General features: G+C 56.2%; 1 protein-coding gene across 1 annotated transcript in view; it reads left to right on the plus strand.

Moving 5' to 3' along the window:
• Positions 1-3,599: 3,599 nt before the first annotated feature.
• Positions 3,600-27,924, plus strand: part of LOC117869006 (unconventional myosin-Vb-like) — a 51,111-nt gene continuing 26,786 nt past the window's right edge. The window contains exons 1-13 of the mRNA XM_034755458.1: positions 3,600-3,694; positions 6,018-6,189; positions 6,690-6,834; positions 10,297-10,453; positions 13,327-13,470; positions 15,475-15,556; positions 15,854-15,961; positions 16,953-17,065; positions 17,355-17,620; positions 18,613-18,694; positions 20,496-20,636; positions 22,092-22,217; positions 27,191-27,274. Coding sequence (XP_034611349.1) covers positions 6,773-6,834; positions 10,297-10,453; positions 13,327-13,470; positions 15,475-15,556; positions 15,854-15,961; positions 16,953-17,065; positions 17,355-17,620; positions 18,613-18,694; positions 20,496-20,636; positions 22,092-22,217; positions 27,191-27,274 — 1,365 coding nt within the window. The 5' untranslated portion in view covers positions 3,600-3,694; positions 6,018-6,189; positions 6,690-6,772. The remainder of the gene's footprint in view (positions 3,695-6,017; positions 6,190-6,689; positions 6,835-10,296; positions 10,454-13,326; positions 13,471-15,474; positions 15,557-15,853; positions 15,962-16,952; positions 17,066-17,354; positions 17,621-18,612; positions 18,695-20,495; positions 20,637-22,091; positions 22,218-27,190; positions 27,275-27,924) is intronic.

Raw genomic sequence — 27,924 nt, forward strand, 5'->3', positions numbered from 1 at the left:
TAAGAGAATCTCTAAATAGAAGCGATTGGGAGATCTAATTTGGAGGGTGCAGACTCTCACCTGCTTAATGCTGGGGTTTATTTCAGAGCAAGGTGCAACTTCTGATGCTGGCTACAATTCTAGACTGGATACTAGACAAACGATCTAGGCCAGTCAGACTGTTCCCAGGTTTCTAGCCTAAAAAAGTCCATGACAGATTCTTCTTTCCTGGAAACTTCCAACTGCTTTCTTTGCGCTTGTGGGCTTCATACTGTGGGAATCGTGCCATTCTTTTCCAGAAGGGCTTTTCCCCCCACCTCCACCCCCAAAAAATCCAACCTGCTGATCTTTCTGTATTGGAAAATGGCAAGAACTAAACCATCTCTTGGGCGTCGCTGAAAGACCTACATGCAATTCCCTTACGAGGAGTAAGAGCTCACGGCTGAAGGGTGAATTAAAGATGATGCTATGAGAAATTAGGTTATCAATAATTTATTACTCTATAGATGAATCTCTTATAATGACCTACGTGATACTAATCGGTCTCTTTTATGTATCGGGCTCACCCTGGGGCAATACCAGCTGAAACGAAACTTATCGGCTATTTTAATGGTGCTTTTCTGAGCTTCAGATGGGAATTTTTGTTTGTCACCCAAGTTTGAGGGAGCCCCTAAGCAAACGCTGGCACAGATGCGCTCAGGACCGAAGGCAGGGCTGGTATTCTAGCAGATATCCCCTTTCCTTGTGGTCCTCCCAGCTCTAGCATCTCTTGCTAACTGAACCTGGAGCTGTTGCTCTAACTGACAAAGAGCCTGTGTCCTAAACATACAGCTATGGGTAGCATAAAATCCCTCCTTTACCTGTCAGGGGTGAAGCTCAAATAAGCTGGTTGGCACCTGACCAAAAGGACCAATAAGGGAAGAAGATCCTTTCAAATCTGTGGGGGCAGGTTTGGTTTTTTCCTGCCCTGGTCTCTCTCTGTCCCGGAGAGAACAACCATCTCCTAAACCCGTCCCTGAAATCAGCATCCAAGATTACAAAAATTGTAAGTAATAGCAAGGAAATGCGTTGGCTTATCTTTTGTTTTAGCTTGTGAATTTTCCCTGTGCTAAGAGGGAGGTTTATTCCTGTTTTTTGTAACTTTGAAGTTTTGCCTAGAGGGGAATCCTCTGTGTCTTAAATCTTCTTACCCTGTAAAATTACCTTCCATCCTGATTTTACAGAGGTGCTTCTTTTACTTTATAATAAAGTTCTGCTTTTAAGAACCTGATGGGGGGTTTTTAGTGTCCTAAAAACCCAAGGGTCTGGTCTGTGCTCACCTTGTTTACCTATTTGGTAGGTATATTATTCTGAACCCTCCCCAGGAAAGGGGGTAAAAGGGCTTGTGGGGAGTGAGATATTTTGGGGAAACAAGAACTCCAAGTGGTCCTTTTCCTGAATCTTTGTCTAACTCACTTGGTGGTGGCAGCAATACCATCCAAGGACAAGGAAGAATTTGTGCCTTGGGGAAGTTTTTAACCTAAGCTGGTAGAAATAAGCTTAGGGGGTCTTTCATGTGGGTCCCCACATCTGTACCCCAGAGTTCAGAGTGGGGAGGGAACCCTGACAGCCTGTTACCACTGCAAGTCCTAGATTAGTTGCTTCTTAACGTGCCTTAGGGAATACGCTGTCTAGATATCGAGTTAGGTTTGACTGAAACCTCTGAGGAAGAAAATCAGGCTAGTGGTTGTAAAGCAATCCAATAAAACTGGAAAAGCTGCAGAAACCAAGGAGACAAATGAAGGGGTGACCCTTGCCACGCAGGGGAAATAAGCCGCCTAACCCAGAAACCAGTGTGGCTGGTTCTTGGTGCTTTATTGCAAGACTTGCAATATTTGACCTCCTCTTAAAGCCCCAGTTCCTGGAGTCCTGGGAACTGGAGAATTTCTGCTTTTCTTTTTTTTATAGTGAGTTTTTAGCGCTTATGGTTGCAGAGAAGATTGAAAACGTGACCAAAAGGTGAATTAAAAAGCCCATATCTATTTAAGAGGTCACAATTTTGGGGGGCCTGACACATGCCTCTTAATGCAATGTTGTTGTAGCCGTGTTGGTTCCAGGTATTGGAGAGACGAGGCGGGTGAGGTGGTATCTTTTATTGGACCAACTTCTGTTGGTGAGAGAGACAAGCTTGTGAGCTTACACAGAGCTCTCCAGGTTTGGGGCAGCAGAGGTCCATGAAACCTCAATACAAACACACTAGAACTTTTCTCCTCTTAAACCACCCAGTTGGGCGCCCACTAGTCGCTGTCAGATGCTGACTTGGAGGTAGTGTTGTCTAGTGGGGAGAGGCCAAGCTGCAGCTGCTTTGGTAGACCCTCTGCTGAGAAGGCGGCTGCTCATCTGTTGGTGTTTGAGAATTTCAGAGCCAAGTCAGGCCCCAGCTCTGAGCGCTGATTTTAAGAGAACCCAGAGGCCGGTCTGTTCTGTGTCCTTGGCCCTTCAGACCCACATGTGCATCTCCCCAGGTGACTCCTGTCTGCCGCCCTGGCAGGACGGAATCCATTGGCATATGGTCAGGCCTCTGTGCCGTGGAACACAGCTGCGGTTGGCGTGGAGAGCAGCAGCCCAGTCGGCTCGGGCCGTTCCCCCTTTGTGCTCTGCTCCAAAATGGCGCGCTCTCTCCTGGGTCTCAGGGCAGGAACACGAAATGCCTTTGTTAGCTGGTCTGGGGTCAGCACACCCTCGGCCTGCCCAGACTTCGTCCCAGTGACTCCCTGCGAGGAGCGGAGTAACAGACTGCTTTGCTAGGCCCCTGCAGCCGTATGGTGCTGCCAATGGCTCGTCCCCTTCCAATGGGGCTGGGTGTGTAGGCAGAGGCCTGTTGGCAGTGACTGGCTTGGTTCCCTGCAGATGCTAGGAAGGGCTTTTGTATGCAGACTGGCAGCTGGCGAGGGGGTTTCTTCCTGGATGCAGCCTGAGAGCTAGTCCTTGCTGTTCCCCAGTTGTAAGAGGAGATTTGCCCCTAGAGCCAGTCATGGAGCAGGTGGCTTCCCCCCACCTGAGTGGATGCAGAAGGTGCAGCCCCTCAGCTCATGCCAGATGGGTCACAGCCAGCAGTGCTGGTCCTCCTGCTGCAGTCTTGGCCAGCCAGGACGTGGGAAGGGTGCAAAGCTGAGCTCTTATCCGTGAGTCACTGGTAGCTGAATTTAGCTGAAGTTTCAGCTGCCAGAGCCCTAAGGACAAAGCCAATGGAAGAGGCTGAATGTCCCAGCCTAAGCCTGCAAGGTGAGCACTTCTCCCACTCAGGTGTCCGCCACCATCCCATCCCCCGCCCTGCCAAATTCTCGGTGCTACCTTCAGACCCTAGAGATGGCCAGTGAAGAGCACAGCTGGGCTCCCAAGTGACCTCCTGTAGCTGGGTGAAGAGGTTGCACCTACATACTTCGGGTCCCCCCTCCACTCATTCTCCCATGCCGCTCATTCAGCCGGGGGCGGCGGGGGGAGGGGTGTCTGCACCTGGCACAGCCGCCAGGGGAGGGGCTCAGCAGAAGAAGCCCCGTTCTTCCCTTGTGTCTGATGGCGGCTGCTTGTCTCATTTCTGTGCTTCCCCCGGCTTTTCTTGTAGGGCACCCGGGTGTGGATCCCTGACTGCCTGGAAGTCTGGAAATCTGCAGAACTAACCAGGAGCTATGAGGAAGGAGACAGCGTCCTCCATCTCCGACTGGAAGATGGCTCGGTAAGGCAGGGAGCCTTCTGGCCTGCAGGGTCTAGTAGGTGGCATCCCAACCTCCCCCCCCGCCCCCCACTAACTCCAGTGCAGGGGGGAGGGGGGGGGACACTGTTCTAAGCTGCTGTAAGCTCCCTGGGGTGGGAGCAGTCCCAGATCCATACTGCAGGCAAGCGCAATGCCGATGAGCAGGTACTGACAGGGTCTTAGTTTGGTTAAATAGGCACAGCAGGGGCTGCTGTGGTCGGGGGTGGAGCTCTGCCCCATGGAGGGTCCTGTTGTCGGCCCAGTCGCTCTGGGCACTGGCCAACCTCTGGCAAATGCACTTTCCTTGGGTTGGGAATGGCTTCTGCAGAGCTTGGCAGCAGACGGCTCTCCTGGGGCTGCCTGGAGCTCCGTGTCCAGCTGCCTGGTGCGACTGGGGGAGCAGGTGCTCTGGCAGCTTCAGGCAGGATGGGGAGTGCCTGGTCTCCTTGCAGAACTGGCATCCGTCCTCCAGCCCTCCCCCAGCGAGTGGCATTCCCCTCTACCAAGTGCAGGTGCTTCTCTCGCCCCCCGCCCCTTGCTGGCGATGCCTAACATGCCAGTGAATTTCAGGGCATTGGGTTGGGGAAGGTCCCTGCCTGGCAGCGTTCTCACTACATCAGTGTAGTGGGGGTGCTGAGGGTGGGTTTGGAGAGGGGAGATCACCCCACTGCAGCAGCTTCCTGTGGGGCTGGGCCAGGCGCCGGGCATTGCAACCTAGCGCCTGGGCTCGCACTGCGGTGCCACTGAGATTTGGCCTGTCCGCCCGTCCATCTCCATCTGCGGAGGGATGGACCGGCCAAACGGCAGTGCCATTGCCCCCCCCCCCCCCCCCCCATGCACCAGGTTGCAAAGCCCACTCTGCTTGCGGGGCCTCATCAAGCATGTTTCCCGCCACTTCCAACGTGTCACTGACTTGATTCAATGTCACCACTTCTGTGACCTCCCTGACAGAATCGTAAGCCTGGCCGGAGGGCCTGGCCATGCCCAGGACAAGCCACGGCTCTGCCTGGCTTCACTGCTACGGGGTCGCCGCCAATGGCTTGGAGGCTGCTCAGAGGCTTCTGGCAAGTGCCTCAAAGCATAACTGGCCGAAGCAGGTGCTGATGGCTCATGGCTGGGGCCCTACCAAATTCATGGTCCGTTTTGGTCAATTTCACGGTTGTAGGATTTTAAAAATAGTAAATTTCATGATTTCAGCTATTTAAATCTGAAATTTCAGGATGTTGTAATTGTCGGGGTCCTGACCCAAAAAGGAAGGTTTTTTGGTGGTGGTGGTGGGGGGGGGGGGTTGCAAAATTATTGTAGGGGGGTTGCGGTACTGCTACCCTTACATCTGCGCTGTTGGTGGTGTCACTGCCTCCAGAGCTGGGCAGCTGGAGCGAGGCAGCTGCTGACCGGGAGCCCTGCTCTGGAGGCAGCACCGCCGCCAGCAGCAGCGCAGAAGTAAGGAGGGCCTGGTATGGTATTGCCACCCGTACTTCTGTGCTGCTCCCTGCAGAGCTGGGTCCTCAGTCAGCAGCCGCCGCTCTCCAGTTGCCCAGCTCTGAAGGCAGCAGCACAGACATAAGGGTGGCATGGTATGATATCGTCACTCTCACTTCCGCACTGCTGCTGGCGGGGCGCCCAGCAAACAACCGCTGCTCTCTGTGCTGCCTTCGGAGCTGGGTGGCAATACTGCAACCCCCCTAAAATAACCTTTTGAGCCCCTGCAACTCCCTTTTGGGTCAGGACCCCCTATTTGAGAACCGCCAGTCTCCCCGTGAGATGCAGAGTATTGGGTGAAAGCGCACAAAAGACCCGATTTCACGGTCCATCATGCATTTTTCCTGGCCATGAATTTGGTAGGGCCCTAGTCATGGCTAACTTGGGCTTCCTCCCACCTATTCCTCCTGCACGCTGGTACGCAGGGCAACAGCCCAGCCTGCTCGTCCTCCAGCCTCCGACTGGCCTGGCAGATGGCTTTGGGAACAGGCAAATGCCCTCACCTGCTGCATTGGAGGGAGGGAGAAGTTCTTCCTGGCAGGTGAGCTGGCGTCTCTCCCATGAGAAGCCTCAGTCCCTTCCGCAGGTCAAAGGGTTGGCTTCCCACGCGCCCTGCGCAGTGCTGCCTGGTGTGGTGGCCATGGCTTAGAGGACAAGTGGCAGGGGATTGGGGGTGACTGCCGGTCTGGGCTGGGGAGAGCAGCTGCTGCTGGATGGGGGTGACCCAGCCTGGGCTAGAGCAGTGACTAACCCTGTTCTGACATTGAAGGCGCTGGCTCCAGCAAGCTCAGCTGTTCTCCGTTGGCCTCCTTCCCCATGACAGGAATCTACCTACCCCCTCGACCTCCGGTGCCCCCAGCTGCCCTTCCTGCGCAACCCCGACTACCTGTCGGGAGAGAACGACCTGGTGGCGCTGAGCTACCTCCATGAGCCAGCTGTGCTGCACACGCTCCGGGCTCGCTTCCTGGAGACCAACACCATCTACACCTACTGCGGTGAGCGCCTGGTCACTGGGCTAGAGCGGGTTCTCCTGGGACTCTTCTGTGCGGGGGAGTCCTTGAGCTCGGTAACCTGCAGCACTCCCAGGGGGCAGGGTCCAGTGGCTGGAGGAGGGGAGAGGGAGTCGGACACCCGGGTTCCATGCCTGGCTTTCCAGGTGACCTGAGACCAGACGTGGTCACTGCTTTCTGGCCCTCCACAAATGAACCTCCCGCTCTGGTCGTCTCTGTCTCCTAGCCCTGCCTGTTGTAAAATGGCAGCTGGGGGGATGGTATTGAGGCTCATACCAGTATCCTAGTGATGGCCATGTTAGTGCGGTGGCCACGCACATCAAATAACTGCCATGGCTCACTTCAGTGCTGGCTCAAATGCCCCTTTCCTCTCTTGCCCCACCCCCAAAACTTCATTTGAGCTGCTGGGGGATCCCTCTCACAGCATCTCCTGCCCCTCTCCTCTGCTCGTGGCTGGGTTTGAATGTCCTCCCTCCTGGCCCCAGGTATCATCCTCGTCGCCATCAACCCTTACAAGCAGCTGCCCATCTACGAGGAGCCGGTTATCTATGCCTACAGCGGCCAGAACATGGGTGACATGGACCCTCACATCTTCGCCGTGGCCGAGGACGCGTACAAGCAGATGTCCAGGTGAGCAGAGCTCTGCCAGGCCGCACCCGGCATGCTGTGACGTGTGCATCCCTCACTGGCTCCTTGTCCTGCTGGAGTGATTGGTGCAGAAGAACCCCCCGCTTCTCTGGACCCCAGGTCCTTCCGAGCTCTGTCCCCCAGGGATGGGCTATTGTTGCTGATTAGCTACAAACAGGACTTAAGTTATGTTGGGTTTTGGGATCTTGTGATGGGGTGGATTCGGCCCCCTTCTGGAGGCCTCAAGGTCCTGCCACACCCTGCCCCAGAAAAGGGCAGTAGAGAGGGTCCTCCAAGCTGCCTAGAGAGGCCACGTGGGATGTAGCCAATCCAGGCCCAGCAGGCTCATATAAAAGGAACTGCAGGGCCAGAGAGTTCAGTCTGCTGGCTGGGACTGGGGGAGGATGAGGTGCTCCTGGCTGGCTGCAGGGGCTGGACAGATGAGCCCACTAAACAGGGACAAGGGGAGCCTGAGAATAGCTCCTGACTGCCGGGGCCACGCTGGCAGGGACAGTGGGAGCGAGGAAGGCGATCCTGGCTGGCTGCTGGGACTCCGCTAAGATGGGCTGTGGGGAAGTGACCTCGGGAAATGTGGAGCAGCAGTTAGTAAAGGGATGCAGCACAGGGCTTAAAGGGTCCCTGGTTTGGGACCCAGAGCAGTGGGTTGGACCAGGGGAAGTGGCTATGCCCTAAGGAAAGGAATTAGAACTGCAGCACCCCAGGGAAGGGGCTGACTTCGCAAACTGAGCCCAAGAGGGGTGGCTCAGCAGGAAGCCTAGAGTCACCGAGGACAAGGAGTCCCCAGGGAAGAAGCCCTCGGGCCACTGCTCAGCTCCAGCGTAGGAGCCTTGCAACCTGGCTGGACCAAGCAGTACTGTGATGGGCCCTGCCGGACTGAGCCCAGGGAGAGATGCTTGGGACTGTGCACCCCAGAAGGGGTGGGTTTGTTTCGCCCACCCATGGACAGAGGGCTGAGTCACCAAAGACCCTCCTGACAAGCGCAGCGGCCAACAGGGGGCACTGTGAGTGGAGAAAAACTGCAGGCATGTACATGTTCCACCAGGGGGCGCTTGCGAGAGGTGGTGCCACCCCATTACAGATCTCAAGTAATGTTCAAGGTCAGGAATTCTGGCCAGGGGGAAGCGCAGGGAATCTCCCAGTTTCCTTGTTCAGTTGCTCTGAGCAGCTCAGAAGATGAAGTGAGACTGGGCTCAGGGGAGAAGTGTTCAGCAGCTGGAAAGATGCCGGGGAGGCGAAACAGAGTCCAAGGGTCTGGAACTTGGCAGGATGGAGCGATGCTGTGGGGCATGGCCAGCAGTGCCCAACCCTGGCCAATGGGAGGAACGTGGTGGCCCGTCTGAGCAGCATAGAGCATGGCCGGGGTTCTCGGCAGCTGAAGGGCAGTCGAAGCCAAGTGTCTGCCTTGCTGAAAATCCCAGCCTCCGAAAAGGCCCAGCGGGTGGCTCAGCTGGGGTAAGACTGAGCAGCGGAGCAATGCCCTGGGGAGAAATCCCATAGAACCTAATAGAATGGAAGCAGTGGGGGTCCCTAGACATTCTCTCCAGAATTTAATCGTGGGAGACCCGTTCTATTTGGGCCAGTCTGTAGCAGGGGCTGTGGCTCTGTTAATCCTCTAGAATTGACCCTCCGTGTGGATGCGAAAGTCTAAAGAAATTGCTGCAAAACAAACTGGTTCCTTGGCCTTGTGTCTCTTCCCTTGGTGCTGATCAGTGGGGGTGGGCACGTGACACGTGGTTTGAGGGAAGCTCTTGGCAAGCTCTGATGGCTCAGTAACCTGATGGGTCCCCGTGTGCTGACACAAATGCGACTGCCTGTACGTGGTACTCAGGCTGTGGGGGGTTGGAGCTAGTTCATGCGACCCTGTTCTAGAGGGAAGGGCGGGAGCGTCTGCCTCCAAGGTACATCTCCAGTGTAGGCGTCACTTCCTGCTGGGGGAGATGTACCCACGCTAGCTCTGACCAAGCCAGCTTGCTAAATAGAGCAGGGTAGCGGTGGCTGCCCCATGTATGTACCTAGAGCTTCAGCTGAGATGATATGTGGGGGTAGGGGGGTGGCTAACCCATCCCACCACTTGCGCCATTGCATTGCTATCTCTAGCACCCAAGTCCATCAGAGCTAGCGTGGGTATGTCTGCCTGAGCCAGGAACCTCGCCTCCCGCTCCTGTGTAGACACCCTAAGACAAGCGTCTGCAGCTGCAGCCTCTCCAGGGTGTCTCTGATCAATGGAGCTGGTGGCTGATGTGGGAGAGCCCAAGGTACAACCTTAGTGTTGGTTCAGTACACGTCACCGTCCTGACGCCCAGGTCCACGTGGGGTCATCTCTGCATGGGGCCCCGGAGGACTGGGGGTGAAGCAACCAAACAGTTGGCTAACCATGTTGAGATGAGACCAAATAAACTCCCTAGACTGGCCCCTGCCAGCCCAGCCTATTAACTGCATCAGAAGGACCCCAGCAGCTTAATTACAGCTGACTGGTTCCTCAGCAGCTCCTGTAGGAGGTAGATGTGTGAACAGGGCCTGTGCGTGCCCCGCTGCTTGCTTCCCCCAGACAGGGCCGAGGCCATGCTCTGCCTGGCTGTGGGCAATGGCCGGGGGAGGCTGGCACTTGCTAATGGCTGTATGTGGGGCAGACACTTGCTCTCCCCAGCTATTGGGGAGGGATGGGAACAAAGCCTCTTGGGGCATCATGGTGGGGGAAGGAAGGAGCCATGTCTTTAAAATAAAACCCAGTGCTCCCTGGGGCTGGCTCCCAGCCACTCCGTGGTGAATCTGCATTTGCGTGGTGGCAGGAGCGGTGGGGCTGGCTCCTGCCATGTGTGGCACTGGTTTGCTGGAGCGCAGCTGAGGGTCCCTGAAAACCTGACCCCGCGAGGAAGGCTCTGTCTGACAACTCCCCTGCTCAATGCCTCTCCTTAGGGGGAGGAGGGAAATGCTGGGGGTTGGCCCCTTCTCAGCCCCCAGATGGGATTGCAGTGCTAAGTCTGCCCAGCAGGGGAGCCAGAATCCGTCCCTCCCTCCCCATTGGATGGGTGCATAGAACCACCAGGGAGTGGGGGGAGTCAAACTGGCTGAGTTTCCCTGGTGCCCCAGGCTTCCCCGGGGCCCCAGTGTGCTAAGCCAGGTTCAGACCCAGCCTGAGCCTGTACTTAAACAGCCCACGTCAGCCTTCATCCCCCGCTCCACCCTGACGCCGCTTTGCTGCCTGTCCGAACTCAACTGAGAAGGGCTGGATGGTCCCCAGGTACCCTCAGGGAACACCTGGCCTAGCCACACCTGGGAGATTCCATGGGACATTCAGAGCAAACTCCAGGCCAGGAGAAACATGCGACTTTCCCTTAGCATCTGGCGGTTCAGCCATGACTAAAGAGGGCATCTTCCTGCTGAGTCTCTGCCCTCGCTGAGCCCCCATCTCCCATAGCGATGGGCTCCCGTTGCCTCCCGCAGGAACGACGAGAACCAGTCGCTGATCATCAGCGGCGAGTCAGGTGCTGGCAAGACGGCGTCGGCCAAATATGCCATGCGGTACTTTGCCCTGGTCGGGGGATCCCTGGGTGACTCCAGCATGGAGGAGAAGGTGCTGGCCTCGAGCCCCATCATGGAGGTAGGCGCTGCTCGTCTCTCGTGGGTGTGCCGGAGGGGAGGGAAGAAGCAGGGATGGTAGCTCAGATCTGCATCTGATAAGGGGAGGAATTTGTGTGGGCTCCAAATGGCTGAGAGAGCTTCCTAGCCATGCCTGGGGGGTAGGTGTGCTCTGCTGCACGGGTGAGGGAGACTGGGCTATAGAGGGGCCCCTCTCCTCCTACTCATGGGCTTTCTTGTCTGCACGAAACATAGAATATCAGGGTTGGAAGGGACCTCAGGAGGTATCTAGTCCAACCCCCTGCTCAAAGCAGGACCAACCCCAACTAAATCATCCCAGCCAGGGCTTTGTCAAGCCGGGCCTTAAAAACCTCTAAGGATGGAGATTCCACCACCTCCCTAGGGAACCCATTCCAGTACCTCACTATCCTCCTAGTGAAATAGTGTTTCCTAATATCCAACCTGGACCTCCCCCACTGCAACTTGAGACCATTGCTCCTTGTTCTGTCATCTGCCACCACTGAGAACAGCCGAGCTCCATCCTCTTTGGAACCCCCCCTTCAGGTAGTTGAAGGCAGCTATCAAATCCCCCCTCGTTCTTCTCTTCTGCAGACTAAACAAGCCCTGGGCTGGAGGAAGGCCCTCGGGAGGCAGCGGATTCTGCTGGAGGGCCGGTTGCTGCCCTGAGGGCAGAGGCGCTGAGCTCCCCGTGGATGCAGGGTGGCCAGGTTTCACCTGGAGCAAGATTCTCCTCCCTGCCCCCGCTAAACACACCACTGTGCTGCTGTCCTTGGCACAGTATTGCCCCTCAAGGGGTTGAGGGAGGGGATCTCTGCAGAGCGGCCTGGCATGCCTCGCTTTCCTGCTTCCCTTTCCCTGCTGATGGGGCACGTCTCCTGAACTTGTGCCTGTGGGCGGGCTGGCTGGCTGCTCTGCACGCGGGGAGGGAGGAAATGGTGCTTGGAGGAGGCAGCTCTCGGCTCCCCTCCTATGGTGCAATGTGTCTCGGTTTATTTTTATCCTGGAAGGGAGCTGCTGTTCCCAGCCTGCCTGGGTTCTTCCCCTCCCCTCTCTGCTCTGTGTGGGAGGTGTGGTATCCCACCCCCTGGCTTGGGAAGTGCCTGCAGCTGTATGGCTGGGTCTCTGATAAATGCCCCCCCCAAGATGAGGGAAGTGGACAGCTCCCACAGCTGGGGGATAGAAAGGTTTGGAGAACTCCCCCCTCAAGGCCTTCTGAGTCTGGGTGAAGTAAATCTCCCCTTGTCGATCCCCTCGGCTCCCCCTGCTGTAGCTAGCAGGCAGGGCCGTCCCTACGCCGATATCGGGAAGGTGGAGCACAGAGCTGTGGTGCGGCTGGCCGCTCATGGGACCTCGGGAGGCCTCTGGCCCAAGGTCCATCAGCAGGGCCTGAGCATGGAGGAGCTTCCCCTGCAGGCTGATCGGGGGTGGGAACGAGGCCCCTCAGGAAGGGGCGGTGTGTCTCTGCCCGGAAGCCTGCTGAGCCCGCAGCGTGGGAGCCGGTGGGACAGCCCTGCCAGCTGCCCTGATCCACCCACAGGCCCGGCTGGCTACATCCAGTGACTTGGCAATGCTTGGTGGGGCTGGACGAGGTGGTCTGGGGACCGTTCGGCATCCCAAAGACTCTTTTGATCCCGCACATCTCTCCACACACACACACCTTGCTCGGGCACAGTTCACCTCTGTGTTCCCAGCCCCTCTCCTCCAAGGGAGGCTGGTTGTCTCGGGCCAGAGCTTGGAAAGCAGGTAGCATGGGCCTCATTCAGTGCTCAGCCCATCTCAGCACTCATGCCCCATTTCTACACGACTCTCAGCAGGATTTCTTGCTGCCTGGGCTCCAGGCTGCTGCAGTGAGGTCTCCCGAGGCAGGACTGGCTACAGGGTTTTTGCCGCCCCAAGCAGCGGGGGGGGGGGGAGGCGCGATCGCAATCGTGATCGGCGGCACTCCAGCGGCAGCGCCACCACGCCGCTTAATTCTTCGGCGGGAGTTCGGCAGCAGGTGCTTCCCTCCGAGAGGGACCCGCTGCCGAACTGCCGTGGAACAGCCTGACGTGCCGCCCCTTCCCCTTGGCTGCCCCAAGCACCTGCTTGCTGGGCTGGTGCCTGGAACTGGCCCTGTCCTGAGGGCACCAGGCCCTAGAACCACGGTTCCTGAAGGCGACCCACCAATGGTGTTTTCTCTTTGCAATTGCACGTGTTGGAGAGTGAGTCCGTCCTGCAGCTCTGGGCCCGGCTCAGTAAGGGTTGCAGTATTGCGTCAGGTTCGGCCCAGCTGCCCCTTGTCATAACAGCTTGGGTGGCTGGGCTGTAAGAGTGATGCTGTGATCCGGTCTGCCAGGAGCAGGGAGCTGGGTCCAGGTCAGTGGGACAGGAGCTGCCACTGTGACACCCCTCCCCCGCCCCCCCTGCACTGGGTCTGTGACCCATCTAGAACCTTCCCATGACCACGGGAGGGTCAGGACCCACTGTCTGGGGAGCGCAGCCTAAGGCATGCCCCACGCCAGCCTTCTCACTGCGAACACCACTAGGAAGGGAGAGCGCTCAGGGCTTGCAGACGGATCAGCCCTGTACCTGCCACCTGTGCATGGTCCCAGGTGTGCCCAGCATGGGTGGAGGCAGCGGGGTGTGCAGAAGGGAAGGGAATGGTGCATAGACCCAGTCGGCAATGTGACCTAGTGGACAGGGCACTGGACTAAAACTCGGGAGACTTAAGCTGTGTTCCCAGCTCTGCTGGGTGACCCCAGGGGAGTCTCACACCCGCCTGCCTTAGTTTCCCCACCTGTAAAATGGGTGCAAAGATGCTCTTGGCTAGGCACTCGGCGCTTTTCACCCTAGATCTCCGTGTAAGGGCTAAGCACCATTTCCCTTCCCCATCAGGCTTTTGGAAATGCCAAGACCACCAGGAATGACAACAGCAGCCGCTTTGGGAAATATGTGGAAATCTGCTTCAGCCATGAGTATCGCATTGTCGGGGCCACCATGAAAACCTACCTGCTGGAGAAATCCCGCCTCACCTTCCAGGTGGGCCCTGTTCGGGGCAGGGGGTGTAGAACGCCAGCTGGGTAGGGCACTGCGGCCCAGGGTGTCGCTGAGCAGGCAACTGGGTCCGGGTAAGCAAAGCCCCTTTAGAGACGGCGTGGGGGTGGCTGGCGCCTCCTCTCGCTCGCTGGACTCTCCTGTTGCCTGGGCTGGGTCTGCAGCCTCGGCCAGGCTCTGGCTCTCCGCATGCTGAGGAAATGGACTCTGGGAAGGGCCTGAGAGGGAGGGGTGTGTGTGTGTGTGTGTGTGTGTACTCCCCCCTCAAGGCCCTCTGAGTTGGGGGTGAAGTAAATCTCCCCTTGGCGCCCACTAGCTAGCAGGGGGGACCAGGGCTGTCCCTATGCTGATATTGGGGAGTTCCTTCAATGCAAGCTCCAAATACTACCCGAAGTCCTTAGCGGTGTGCGGTGGGCAGTGCTCCCAGCGTGCAGCTGGGGTCGGGGCACCATGCCCTGCCCAGGGCAGGAGGGGGTGCATGGCTGGCAGGTGGTGGTGAAGCCGCATGATGTGCTCTGACTATTGGACTCTTCCCCCTCCGGCCCCAGGGCCCTTGCTCGCTCATATAAGATTGAGCTGGGACCCCTGTTGCTGACTGAGATGCAAGGCTCCATGGGAGTCTTACTCTATCGTCTCAATATCCTCCCGCTCCTCCCCCCCGCCCACCCCTGACATGCCTGATCTGCGCAGCCACAGCTTGACGAGAGCTTCAGGAAACTTCCTGAACAAAAACGTGAGAGTTAAAAGGGCCTTTTTGACAACAGGAAACAGAAGACCTTGCGATTTCCTCCCCCTCTCTCTCGCCCCTGCACACAACACAACAAAGGACATGGAGAGTCTTTTAGTTTTTCATTGTGATGCTTTAATGCTTGTGAAAAGAAAATTGGTTCTCTCCCCTTCCACCCCCCAAACAGCCCCCCAGGATCACTGATTTGTTTCCTGTGGTAAAGCTGGAACAAGGGAAGGTTGAAATAACTTTTCCATGAGAATTTACTGAAGTTTAAGACCCCATCAATCAAAGCCTGCCAACCAAAAGACCCTGGATGTGAGTGGTTTTCACAACCAGTTCATCCAGAGCTTGTGTGAGTGAGTTAAACACACCAACGAATGCCCTCCTCAGCAAACTTCCCGCTGGTGGCAAAGCCCGCATGAGTGGCTGAGCCTGGCTGGCTTACTGAAGGTTCAAATCCAGGCTCCGTCAGACAATCATGGGGAAGGAAGTTCCACAGACCCTTCGCTGACACTAAGGAGCTCCACTGGCCGAACGAGGCAGGTGTCTAAGCTAGAAGGCTCCCATCTTGGGTCAAGACTGCTACCTTAACCGCCTTCCAGTGAGCAAGTCGGTAAAAGCAAGACCTGGAGGTCTTTATCAGGAGGGCTGGCTGACTTTTTCAAGCAGGAAAAATTTTTGTCTGGGGGAAAAGTGCCCTTTTTCTACTGAACTTTTCACTTTGCGAATGAGCCTCTTTAAAATGCCGCTTTCCATTTTTAAAAGGGGAAATCCACCATATTGCTAAAAAACTAATTAAAATGCCTATTCCAGAAACAGTGACCAGAAATTCCACTGGGGGGAAGCTGGAGAAATGCTTCCCTGTTGCCGTCTATGCCTCCCCCCTCCTGGCTGGAGCAGGGGGCAGATGGCTGAGATGCCCCAAGATCCAGGCAGACCTGAAAGATGTGCATATGTAGCCAGGCTGCAGTGCTCTTCCCCAACTTCTGCTTGGGTGGGAGGGAGTCTGAAATCAGACCCTTCAATTCCAAAAGCAGGAGGTTCTTCCTCTTGAGCTCAGGGAGAGACTCCCTTAGCTGGTAGCTATAGTAGGCCCTTATTCTCTTATGTGAATAAGCGTGGGGTTTGTTACTGTGGAGGAGGGGCTAGTGGTAACTGGTGTGGCCTGTGCGTTCCTTTAGCCAGAGGGATGAGGTAGCAAGAGGTGGAGGGATCTAGGAAAATCTGGACCAAACCAGCTGTTCTGCTTGTCTCTGCAGGCGAAAACCGAGAGGAACTACCACATCTTCTACCAGCTGTGCGCGTCGGCCGCGCTGCCGGAGTTCCAAGGCTTGGGCCTCGGTAAGCGCCACTGGCAGAGAATCGGTGCTTCCCCGGGCAGCCAGCGTGCCGGCAAGAGTCCAGCCAACTGTCCCCAGGCAGCGGCTGTCTGGGTGGTGCAGAGTTGGGAAGCTGCAAGGCTGGGGTGGGCTCTATACAGGACATCTCAAACCAGGGCTGTAGAGATGGATGGGAGAACCTAGAGGGTAGGTGAGGTTACCAGGGTGGCTTGCAGGCAGCTGTTCTGCTGATCTTGGTCCCAGTGGACGGGACCTAACTGGGAGCTGGTGTCTGTATGGTCCATCTCTAACCCTGCAGGTGGGGCCGAATCCTTCCATTACACCAACCAGGGGCAGTGCACGCACCTTGAGGCAACTGACGATGCTGCTGACCTGGAGAGCACACGAAACGCCTTCTCGCTATTGGGTAGCTGGTCTGGTACCCCCTCTGGCTGGGAGTGGGGAGATGGGCTTTGCCGCTCAGCGGGGGTCGGGATTACAGCTGGCTTGAATGCAGAGCTACAGTCCCCACCGGCTTTGCATCGTCCCTGCGAAGAGCATGGGAGTCCCCATATCACATCCGGTCAGGCCCAGCCAGCCTGATGTTTGAGGAAGGTGCAAGGGACCCCCTAGTGGATGGTTAAGGGATGACCCATCCATGGTTCTGAGCCCTGGCAGGCTGCCCCCCCCCCCCCGTTCCCTGCTGGGAGCTAGAGGGAAATCCGCCTGGGGCTTCTCGGGGGCGGGGGAAGCCTTGTCACAGTCGCTGTAAAACTGGCTCCCGGCAGGGGTGAGGGCTGCTGGGGCTCCTTACCCAGCCCTCCAGGGGAGAGGGGACAGCTGGGCAGGGGCCGTGACCTTTACAAGACAGCCGAAAGCCGATGTCAGGGACGCAGTGTCTACACAGATACTACACCGACACAAGCCTTATGCCTGGAGGCGGAGTTGTTCTGTCGGGGTAGTAGGGCACTGACGCTGGCGGGAGGAAGGCTGTCGCTGCTGACATAATTAGGTGGACATAAGTTACCTTATGTCCACCTAACTGTGTAGTGTAGCCCAGCCCCTAGTCTTCCTCCGAACTCCACCCCCATTTCCTAGCCCCGGTAACCTGCCCCAGAGCATGTTATGGGCAAGCAGCAGTGATGGCAGGCTGGGGTGACTATGGCATGGGAGGGCGCATGTCCCACGGGGCACTAGGAACAGCTGTGTAGGAGCAGCTGCCCAGTTAGATTTGTAGAGATGTGCAGAGCCCTGTGCTCCTTGCACCCAACCTGCCCCCACCTCACAGCTGACGGGAGCGGCTGGAACTTGCTCCTTGTCTGAGCTGAAGCTGTCCTGGGGAGAGCGGCTAGTGGCCCCCTCCATGGGGCTGCCCAGTTCCTGGCCTGGTGCGGTACCATGTGCTGTGTGCTCTGCAGGGGTTCATGAGTCAAGTCAGCTGGAACTGTTCAGCATCCTGGCCTCTATCCTGCACCTGGGCAACATCCGGCTCCGAGCGAAGGACCGGCACGGGGAGAGCTGCTTCACTGAGGTAAGGGGGAGCTGGCTCCCTGCAGCCCTCGGTGGGTGTCCCCTCTCCAGCAGCCCTGTGGGTAGCGGCGTGCTGGACTGCTGACTGATGAGGGTGGCCCTTGCCTCAGCCAAGCTAGAGGGGAGAGGCCTGGCTGCTGAGGAGCAGGTGTGTAGGCCTGGGGCTGTTGGCTCCAAATGGGGTGCTCTGCCGAGCCCCCGGAGGTTCTCCCAGTACTAGCTGGAGGTCCTGGGGAGCGCTCCCTTCCTCACAGCAACACCGCTGATGCGAGGGTTCTGTCTCCATGCAGCCAGACGACGAAGCCCTGGGCCTGTTCTGCACACTGCTGGGTGTGGAGACGTCCCAGGTGTCGCGCTGGCTCTGCTACCGCAAGCTGGTCACGGCCAGCGAGACCTACGTGAAGCCCATGTCCAGGCAGCAGGCCCTGAACTCCCGCGATGCCCTGGCCAAGCACATCTACGGGCAGCTCTTCAAGTGGATCGTGAGCAGGATCAACAAGGCCCTGCGGGCGTCCTGCAGACAGCAGGCCTCCATCGGCATCCTGGACATCTACGGGTAAGGACTGGGCCTGCGTGGAGTCAAGCCTTCCTCGCTTGAGGCCCCCCAGGGACGCTGGACCAGCCTCGGCTCACCCCCATGTGAAGGAGGGGTCTGTGCCTGCTCAGGGGAGTGACTCTACATGGGGGGTCCTTCCTGGCGAAACCTCTCCGTACTAGCGAACCTGCCAGGTGGCAGGTGCCCCGCGTTAGTCAGGTGATGTGGCCTCAGAGCATGGACCACCTGGGTGATCCTTTCTCAACACACCTGACCAGTTCCCTGGACAATCTCCTCCAGGGTCTTCTGAGATGGCAGGTCCTAGCTCTCCTGGTCCCCTCTGTTCTTTTCTTCCCCATGGTGGGGCGCAGGTGCCTACCTGGCAGACTGTCTGGGAAATCCAGCTCCGTGTGGCCAAGACAAGGGTGTGTGGCTGGGCCAAGCTAGAGCACGGCTCTGGTTGTCTGTGTTTGTTGGGCTTGGCCAGCTGTGGGCCGTAGCAGTGTCCTTTTTCCCCCTCCCCATCTCCTGCTCTTGCTGGTGCACTTGGGGAGTGCTCCCTGGCCATCCCTGCTGGGCTCCTGCCTAGGGGCTGTCGTACGCCCCCCTCTTTGGAAGACCCGAGGGTTCAGGGCAACTTGGGGCCTTGCTGAAGCTTATGGGCTGGAGAGGAGTGTTAGGCCCAGGGATCTTCTCTGCTCCAGCACTGAACCCAGCTGGACTTGTTTCCCCCACTAATTTGGGGGAGGAGGGATAGCTTAGTGGTTTGAGCACTGGCCTGCTAAACCCAGGGCTGTGAGTTCAATCCTTGAGGGGGCCGTTTAGGGAACTGGGGTAAAAACCTGTCTGAGCTTTGAGCAGGGGGTTGGACTAGATACCTCCTGAGGTCCCTTCCAACCCTGATAGTCTGATTCTCTGATAATTCTCCTTGTTGAAAAGTACAAACCCTTGGAGAGGCCCTGTCACCCCCCTCGCCTTCCTCCTAGTCACCCCCAGCCCTGTCTCTCCTTCAGGTTCGAGACGTTCACAGTCAACAGCTTCGAGCAGTTCTGCATCAACTACGCCAACGAGAAGCTGCAGCAGCACTTCAACCTGGTCAGTGCTGCCCTCCCAGCTGTCGCCAGCAGCCCCCTTTCCTGCTGGGCTCCCGTACCCTTGTGGGGAGTCTGGAGCTGGCAGGCTGTGTGTACAGCACCTAGCGCAGCGGGGCCCAGGTTCACGACTGGGGCTCCTGGGTGCAACGGTAAAACAAACTAACTGAATTACCCGGGGATGTCACTGGGTACCTGAACATCTGTTCTCCCCTCTCTTGTTCCAAGCCTGGTGCCCTCCGGTTGCTCTCAGAAGAGCAGCAGGTAGTAATTGCCAACACCCCCCTTCACCTCCAGGCCCTGGGGGGCTGGCTGGGGAAGCCTTGAAAGGCCCCTAAATGGCTCTTAAGAGCTGACAGTTTCTTGCTAGCTCAACCGAGTGACACCTGCGTATTGAATTCCAGGCCTGGCGCCGTAGTGCTGAGGCCAGTTAAGCCGTGTCTGTAACCGGGCTCTGGTCACTGGGACTAGCCCAACGGCAGCTGTTAAAGCATTCAGCAGAGAACAGTCCGACGATGGGGCCAGAGTTGTTCCCCTTCCCCCCCCCCCAACCCCAATGTCTGGAGCTGGCTGGGAAACCTCTTTGGTCTCAATTTTCCTACAAAAATGCTCTCTTTCCCCCTTCCCCCCGCCCCCCTCCAAAAATGCTTTTTACCTAAACGGTCAGTTTTGACACCATTTCGGTCAGTGTCCCCATTGGACGTTTTAGGAACAGGCTCGTTTTTTCTTGCAACAAAACTCCGTTTATACAAAAACTTTAATAATTAAAAAAAGCGAATAGTCAAAATTGGAACACCTTGATAAAATCCAAATCCCCTTTTTTAGCATTTCATTTTGTTGAAAACTTTTTAAAATCTTCATTCCACTTCTGAACAGAGTTTGAAAATCAGGGGAACTTCCTGCGAAACAGGCTCTGTCCCCGGCTGGTTCAGCTAACGATACAGCACTGCTAAGAGTTGCCAAGCCACTAAATAGCGTGCTGCCAAAAAGTGAACTCCGACCTTGTCCCCGTCCGACGTGCCCTTGGCTCACCAGGCCCCTGCTTGCTTGGGGGGCAGATGGGAGCCGAGGTTCCACATCCTTTCACAGGCTCCCACCTGCCCACAAAATCCCATTCGTGGGGGTGAATTGCCACGTTCGCCCCAGGGCTGGGGGTTCAGCAGATGTCACTACCGCTGCGGCTCGGGCAGCTGGGGTGTTTGCTCATCTGGTCTCTGGGGGTCAGTCTTTGGGCTGTGTGCTGGTTAGCCCAGAAGACTGGAAATGTCAAAGGAGCCCAGGGGAATTGGGCACATTGTGGCAGGGATGTTCAGGGGATTCCATTCAGGGGTCTCTGCTCAGCCCTCACTCTGCAGGGGAGGGCTCTGTCCAGAGAAAATGGGGCAGGGTCCCGCTAGGAAGGTAGGGACCCACCCCCACACAGAGTGCTGTTGTGGTGAGACAACACCTGAGTGGCTCTTACGGCAGTTCCCCAAATCCCAGTCCTGGCCTGGCAGGGCCGTGTAGAGCCGCTGTAGTCAGCCTAGGGCCCGATTGTCCCCTCCCTGCAGCTCGTGGTCACTTACAGTCTGGGCAGCATGGCCAGAAGTGCCCTTGTAGTCCGCATCTCCAGGCGGGGGCGCCGACCGAGCATCTTCCCAGGCAGAAGGGCTGGCCCGCTGGCATGGCACAGTCAGGCAACAGTGCGGGCCCACTGAAATCTAGACTGAACTCTGGCTATCCTCTCCCCCATGCCCCCCCCACCAGTCCTGTGCGGGGGCAGGAGGGGCGAGAGCTCTGATCCCATTCCCATCCCTCCCCTGTAGCACGTCTTTAAGCTGGAGCAGGAGGAATACATGAAGGAGGAGATCCCCTGGACCTTCATCGACTTCTACGACAACCAGCCTTGCATCGACCTCATCGAGGCCAAGCTGGGCATTCTGGACCTCCTGAATGAGGAGTGCAAGGTGAGCGTCCGTCCTGCCTCGCCGGGGGGCCAGCAGCGCATCTGGGGCCGATGCCGGCTTTGGGGGGTGGGAGGGTCCCGCACACTCCTTCCAGCCTGGGTAACGGGACAGTCTCTGGTCCTAGGCCTGAACCAACCTGTCCTCAAATGAACACCCTGTGGGGAACAGCCGACAGCTTCCCAATCTTGGTGCCTTGCTCTCCCCCTCCAATCTTGTGAAGCGTGTGGAAGCTTGGCCAGGGCGGGGGCATTGAGGAGCCTTGACACTACATTGCCCGTTCAAATGCAGCCCAGGCTGATGATGGCAGAAAACTGTTGCCGTGGGATTGGATCTCAGGCCCATCCTGTGTACAGGTGCCCGCTGCCTGCCCCACTGGGTGTGGTGCTACTTGGTGGCCTGGCAGACCTTGGGCTGGCCCTTGGCTTGACATGCGGCGAGATGGGGAAAGGCAGTTCATGCAGTACCTGCTCCTCACAGCTCTGCACATGGCACCTTGACCAATCCACAAACCGTGTCAACTTCCAGCCAACCGTCCGGCTGCAAAAAAACTAAGTGCCTCCAAGAGGCACTCCTGGTCTTGGGGCAGCGCTCCACTGGGCATGGGACCAAAGGAGCTCGGCTGGCTTGTGCTGCATCAGAAATACCGGCAGAAGCACATGGGTAGAGAGGGAGGCTAGGAGGTGTAGGAGTTGGCTGCCTGCCTGGCTTTCACAAGGGCATTGCAAATGGTGGGGAGTATCCAGCATAACTGGCCATGTCCTGCTCCCAGCTGGTCCCTCTCCTGGCAGGCAGTTAGCTGGGGAGAGCTTCTAGACTGGAGGGAGTTCGGAGAAGAGCCAGGAGACTGATCAAAGGAAAATCTGCCTGATGGCGACAGCTACAAGGATCTCAGTTGAGTTAGTTTAACCAAGAGAAAGTTCAGGGGTGACTTGACTGCTGTCTGAATCTGTGTGGGGAACAAATAGTTCCTAACGGGCTCTGCATTCCAGCAGGGAAAGGTCGAACATAATCCAATGGCTGGAAATTGAAGCAAGACAAAGTGCCCTTTCAGAGTGGAGACAGGCATACATTTTTGATAGCCAGAGTAATCGTTGGAACAATTTGCCAACATCAGTGATGGAGAATCCACCACGAGCCTTGGTAAATTGTTCCAGTGGTTAGTCTGGCTGTCAAAAAAAACGTATTCCCTTTCTCGCGGTGGATTCTCTGGTGGTGGTGGTGGTGATGATTGAATGAAGATGGATGGCGTTTCTGGGATGGGCTCTAGGAATGACTTTGGGGGTAGCTCTCTGGCCTGTCTCGTACAGGAGGACAGCCCAGATTGCAATGGTCCCATCTGGCCTTGGAATCAAGTAATCTAAATACCCAGCTGCAGATGGCTGCTCTACGTGGGGGCGATGGAGGCGTCCTGTTCCCCAGGCCTCCTGCTGTCTGACTCGCCTTCTCTGTCTCCAGATGCCCAAGGGCAGCGACGCCAGCTGGGCTCAGAAGCTATACGACAGGCACCTTCACCACAGCCCCCACTTCCAGAAGCCCAAGATGTCCACAGATGCCTTCATTGTCCACCATTTCGCGGGCAAGGTAAGAGGGCCCGGGGGGTGGAGGGAAGGTCCCAGGGCACTGGAGTGCAGGAGAGGCTACGACACTTGCCCAAGGTCAGGGTCTGTCTGAGCTGGGGTGAGGATGGAGCTGGCTGGCAAGTCTGTCTTGAAGAAATCTGAACACTGAAGTTTTCTCTCCCAAACTAATGCTGTCATATAACCACACTGCACTCCTTGTGGTGCCGGTTGGGAGAAGCGGGACACTCCCAAAGCAGGAGGGAACCCAGCAAACCCAGGACCGTGGCAGCATGAGCGTTGCAGCTGAATGTCACGGCAGTGCCGGCCCACTCCTGTCCGCGCTCCACTGGGGCAGGGTGCCCGGGAGGCTGGCTGCAGGGGAAAGCCGCCTCCCTGTGTGCCGGGGCCCAGTGGGTCTGCAGCTGGCCCCTCCTGCCACTCGCTCCAGGGCTGAGTGGGCTCCTCACGTGGTGATGGGACTGAAAACAAAGCCAGCTCTGTTAGAGCCAGCCTGTGACTGGAGTCTGAACTCTGGCTGGGATACGCTGGAGGGGTCGTGTGCCTCCCTCAGCCCTAAATACACAGCTCTAGCAGTGTACTGGCCCCTTAAAACAGGCTCCCTGGTCTGCACTGTGCATCCTGGGACTTGTAATTCCTAGAAATCAGGTGACTTGTAGGCTTGGAGCAAGGCCTGCTGGGAGAAGAAACCAGATATAAGGCCCAGCATTTCTGCAGAGGGGAACTGCTGGTGAACAACTAGGCCTGGCCTAGAGAATCCAGTGTCTAGACGGTCTCTACACCTGTGTTGGGTGTGGCTGCAAGTGGCACTGCCTAAATGCCATGCGACACCCCCACCCTAGCTGGCACCCACTGGAATCACCCACAGCACCAGCTGCTGATCTGCGGGAGCTTCCAGCCCCTCTGGGTTTGCTAGAGCATCCGGGGCAGGCTGGTGAGCTTTGAGCCTCGGACGCCCAGGGGCTGTTGGGACTCAGCAGTCTGTGCTGGGCATTCGGCTCTAGTCCCTTCAGAGGGGGCTCTGTGGGCAGGGGCTGGACTAGACCTCTCCTGAGACCCCTTCCAGCCTGACACTTCTATGGTTCCATGTCTGTGGCCTGGTGTCACGGACTCACAGATCGTGCCCACTCTTGGCCCCGTGCAGTCCATGGGGGGTGCCCCTCTCAGTGAGACAGCCCTTCGTGGGGGTCAGGCCCCACCACTTCCTGGAGCTGCACCTCTCGGAGCCTTAGCACATCTGTCTCTTGCCGTGGGCCCCCTCAGGGAGTCCCCTCGCTCTCCACTCCCCCCCCCCCCCCGAAGGGGATGATGCGACCCTGTTCTCTAGCCCGGAGTGACTCTCAGACAGCATAAAACAGGAGGGTTTATTGAGCGACTGAACACAGCACAGGAAACTCTCAGGTCCTCAGGCCTGGCCTCCCTCAGCCCAGCACATCCCAGTCCCCCCTGCATTCCAGTGGGCTCTGCCTGCCCCCTCTCTCCAGCCCAGAGCCCCCCTGCTTCCCAGCTGGGCATCTGAGATCACCGGCCCCAAGCCCCGCCTCTGTCCATTGTTTTTCTCTCCACGTAAACAGGGTCGCCTGGGCCTCCTCTCCTCTCTTCTGTCCTCTGGCTGGAACCGGCTGGTGCGGTCACCGGGGTCCTCTCTACAGCCCATTGTCCTCCCACTGGCCAGAACCAGCTGTTAGGGGATGAGAGCTAAGGAAACATTGTTCTAAGTCAGCCATAAAAATGTTGGCATACTGTGGGGCCATGCGGGTACCCATAGCAGTGCCGCTGACTTGAAGGTATATATTGTCCCCAAATGTGAAATAGTTGTGGATGAGGACAAAGTCACAAAGTTCAGCCACCAGGTTAGCTGTGACATTATCGGGGATACTGTTCCTGATAGCTTGTAGTCCATCTTTGTGTGGAATATTGGTGTAGGGGGCTTCTACGTCCATAGTGGCCAGGATGGTGTTTTCTGGAAGTTTCACCAATGGATCGTAGCTTCCTCAGGAAGTCAGTGGTGTCTCGAAGATAGCTGGGAGTGCTGGTAGCGTAGGGTCTGAGGAGAGAGTCCACATAACCAGACAAGCCTGATGTTAGGGTGCCAATGCCTGAGATGATGGGGTGTCCAGGATTTCCAGGTTTATGGATCTTGGGTAGCAAATAGAATACCCCTGGTCGGGGTTCTAGGCATGTGTCTGTACAGATTTGTTCCTGTGCTTTGTCAGGGAGTTTTTTTAGCAGATGGTGTAGTTTCTTTAGGTAATCCTCAGTGGGATCAGAGGATAATGGCCTGTAGAACGTGGTGTTAGAGAGCTGTCTAGCAGCCTCTTGGTCATATTCCAATTTATTCATGATGACGACAGCACCTCCTTTGTCAGCCTTTTTGATTATGATGTCAGGGTTGTTTCTGAGGCTGTAGATGGCATTGTGTTCAGCATGGCTGAGGTTATGGGGCAAGTGATGTTGCTTTTCCACAATTTCAGCCTTTACACGTTGATAGAAGCAATCTATGTAGAAATCCAGTCTGTTTCGACCGTCCGGAGGAGTCCATGCAGAATCCTTTTTGTAGTGCTGGTAGGGGGGATTCTGTGGATTAGTATGCTGTTCAGAGGTATGTTGGAAATATTCTTTGAGTCGGAGACGTCGAAAGTAGGATTCTAGGTCACCGCAGAACTGTATCATGTTCGTGGGTCTGGAGGGACAAAAGGAGAGGCCCCAAGATAGGACAGACTCTTCTGCTGGGCTAAGAGCATAGCTGGAAAGATTAACAATATTGCTGGGTGGCTTAAGGGAACTACTGTTGTGGCTCCGTGTGGCATGTAGCAGTTTAGATAGTTCATCAACTTCATGAAAAAACTCATACAGATACAGACAGACATCCATCTTCCTTTCCAAATGCAAGCAGATGGACATCATACCAAAAGGACTAAAGGTAAAAAATCCATTACAATCTACATATCACACAGACTATGCTGAGAGACTGTGTCACACTCTCAAAGAAACTGCGAAACCACCTGATCAGCATCCTATACAGCAAACAGGGAAAGATTAAGAATGAGCTCTCAAAACTGGATACTCTCATAAAAAACCAACCTTCCACACAAACTTCCTCATGGATAGACTTTACAAAAACTAGACAAGCCATTTACAAGACAAACTTTGCCTCTCTACAAAGGAAAAAGGACACTAAACTATCAAAACTGCTACATGCCACAAGGAGCCACATACCTTCAAGTCAGCGGCACTGCTATGGGTACCCGCATGGCCCCACAGTATGCCAACATTTTTATGGCTGACTTAGAACAACGCTTCCTTAGCTCTCGTCCCCTAATGCCCCTACTCTACTTGCGCTACATTGACATCTTCATCATCTGGACCCATGGAAAAGAAGCCCTTGAGGAATTCCACCATGATTTCAATAATTTCCATCCCACCATCAACCTCAGCCTAGATCAATCCACACAAGCGGTCCATTTCCTGGACACTACTGTGCTAATAAGCGATGGTCATATAAATACCACCCTATACCGGAAACCTACTGACCGCTACACTTACCTACATGCCTCCAGCTTCCATCCAGGACACACCACACGATCCATTGTCTACAGCCAAGTTCTAAGATATAACCGCATTTGCTCCAATCCCTCAGATAGAGACAAGCACCTACAAGATCTCTATCAAGCATTCTTAAAACTACAATACCCACCTGCTGAAGTGAAAAAACAGATTGACCGAGCCAGACGAGTACCCAGAAGTCACCTCCTACAAGACATGCCCACCAAAGAAAATAACAGAACACCACTAGCTGTCACCTTCAGCCCCCAACTAAACCTCTCCAGCGCATCATCGGAGATCTACAACCTATCCTGAAAGATGATCCTTTACTCTCACAGATTTTGGGAGACAGACCTGTCCTTGCTTACAGACAACCCCTCAACCTAAAGCAAATACTCACCAGCAACCACACATCACTGAACAAAAACACTGACCCAGGAACCTATCCTTGTAACAAAGCCTGATGCCAACTCTGTCCACATATCTATTCAAGTGACATCATCATAGGACCTAATCACATCAGCCATACCATCAGGGGCTCGTTCACCTGCACATCTACCAATGTGATATATGCCATCGTGTGCCAGCAATGCCCCTCTGCCATGTACATTGGCCAAACCGGACAGTCTCTACGCAAAAGAATTAATGGACTCAAATCTGACATCAGGAAGCATAATACTCAAAAACCAGTGGGAGAACACTTTAACCTGTCTGGCCATTCAATGACAGACCTGCGGGTGGCTATCTTACAACAGAAAAACTTCAAAAACAGACTCCGAGAGACTGCTGAGCTGGAATTGATATGCAAACTAGACACAGTCAACTCAGGATTGAATAGGGTCTGGGAATGGCTGAGCCATTACAAACATTGAATCTATCTCCCCTTGTAAGTATCCTCACACTTCTTATCAAACTGTCTGTACTGGGCTAGCTTGATGATCACTTCAAAAGTTTTTTTTCTCTTACTTAATTGGCCTCTCAGAGTTGGTAAGACAACTCCCACCTGTTCATGCTCTCTGTATGTGTGTATATATATCTCCTCAATATATGTTCCACTCTATATGCATCCGAAGAAGTGGGCTGTAGCCCATGAAAGCTTATGCTCTAATAAATTTATTAGTCTCTAAGGTGCCACAAGGACTCCTGATCTTTCTACATTAGGCACAATTTTTCACCACCCCTCCTGTGTAACCTGCAGGCGAACTCCCATCCACCTGGAGCCGTTCCCTGTAGGACTGCACTGGTACAAACATGGGCTGGGGCTTCTCAATGGCCCAAGAGTTTTAGGCACTCGGCTCCCCTTAACTCTGATTTCCCCACCCCCAGTACCTCTGCTCTGGAGACCTCTGGGCTCTGAATTGTCCCAGGAGCCCCCGAGGCTGTCATAGCCTGGAGCTGATGAGGCCTCCTGCATGCCCTGGTTACCCACAGGTGGAGTATCAGTGCGGCGGGTTCCTGGAGAAGAACCAAGACACTGTCCATGCAGAGCTGATAGGACTCCTCCGCGCCAGCAAGGTGAGCCCACGGCCCTCCCAGCGGGGGAGGCGCTTGGCAGCAGACTCCGCAGAGGAAGGTGGTAGGCGGGTGTCACCTGAAGTCCGTCTGCATCCTGTGCCGGGATGGGGGTTGTCACTTGGGTCAGAAGGGGCAGTGCTGGCGGCTCGGGGAGAAGTGCCCTGGCAAACCTGCACACCCTCTCTTTCTCACCCCCCCCCCCCCAAACCTGGAGTGACCGTATCTCCGTACTCAAGATTTGCAAACAAAGGGATCTTGACAACATAACTGACCTGGGGGGCACAGTGTCCTCACTGTGGATGCCAAGGTGGGGACCCACCAGCCTCCTGCCATAAGGGCAAAAGCTGCACCTACCCTGAGCCCTCTCTCCATGGGGAGGGTGGGGGTGGGGGGGGGGTGATGAGACTTGTGGTGCAGAGGCCAGATGCTAGGGGAGCGATCTAGGACTAATTGGGGTCCTGTCCTGTCCATAATGCCCTGAGTTGTCAGGCCCCCTTCTCCGAGCACACGGTGCCGCTGCTGCTGCAAAGGCTTGTTGCAGACTAAGCTGTGGGCAGGTCAGAAAATGAAGACTCGCCTCCACCAGGGGGCGCCAGACCTCTACTTCTCTCTTCTCTCCTCTTCCCCCCCCCCCCCCCCCCCCCCCCCCC

Source organism: Trachemys scripta, chromosome 22, assembly GCF_013100865.1.
Source record: "Trachemys scripta elegans isolate TJP31775 chromosome 22, CAS_Tse_1.0, whole genome shotgun sequence".
Taxonomy (NCBI): domain Eukaryota; kingdom Metazoa; phylum Chordata; order Testudines; family Emydidae; genus Trachemys; species Trachemys scripta.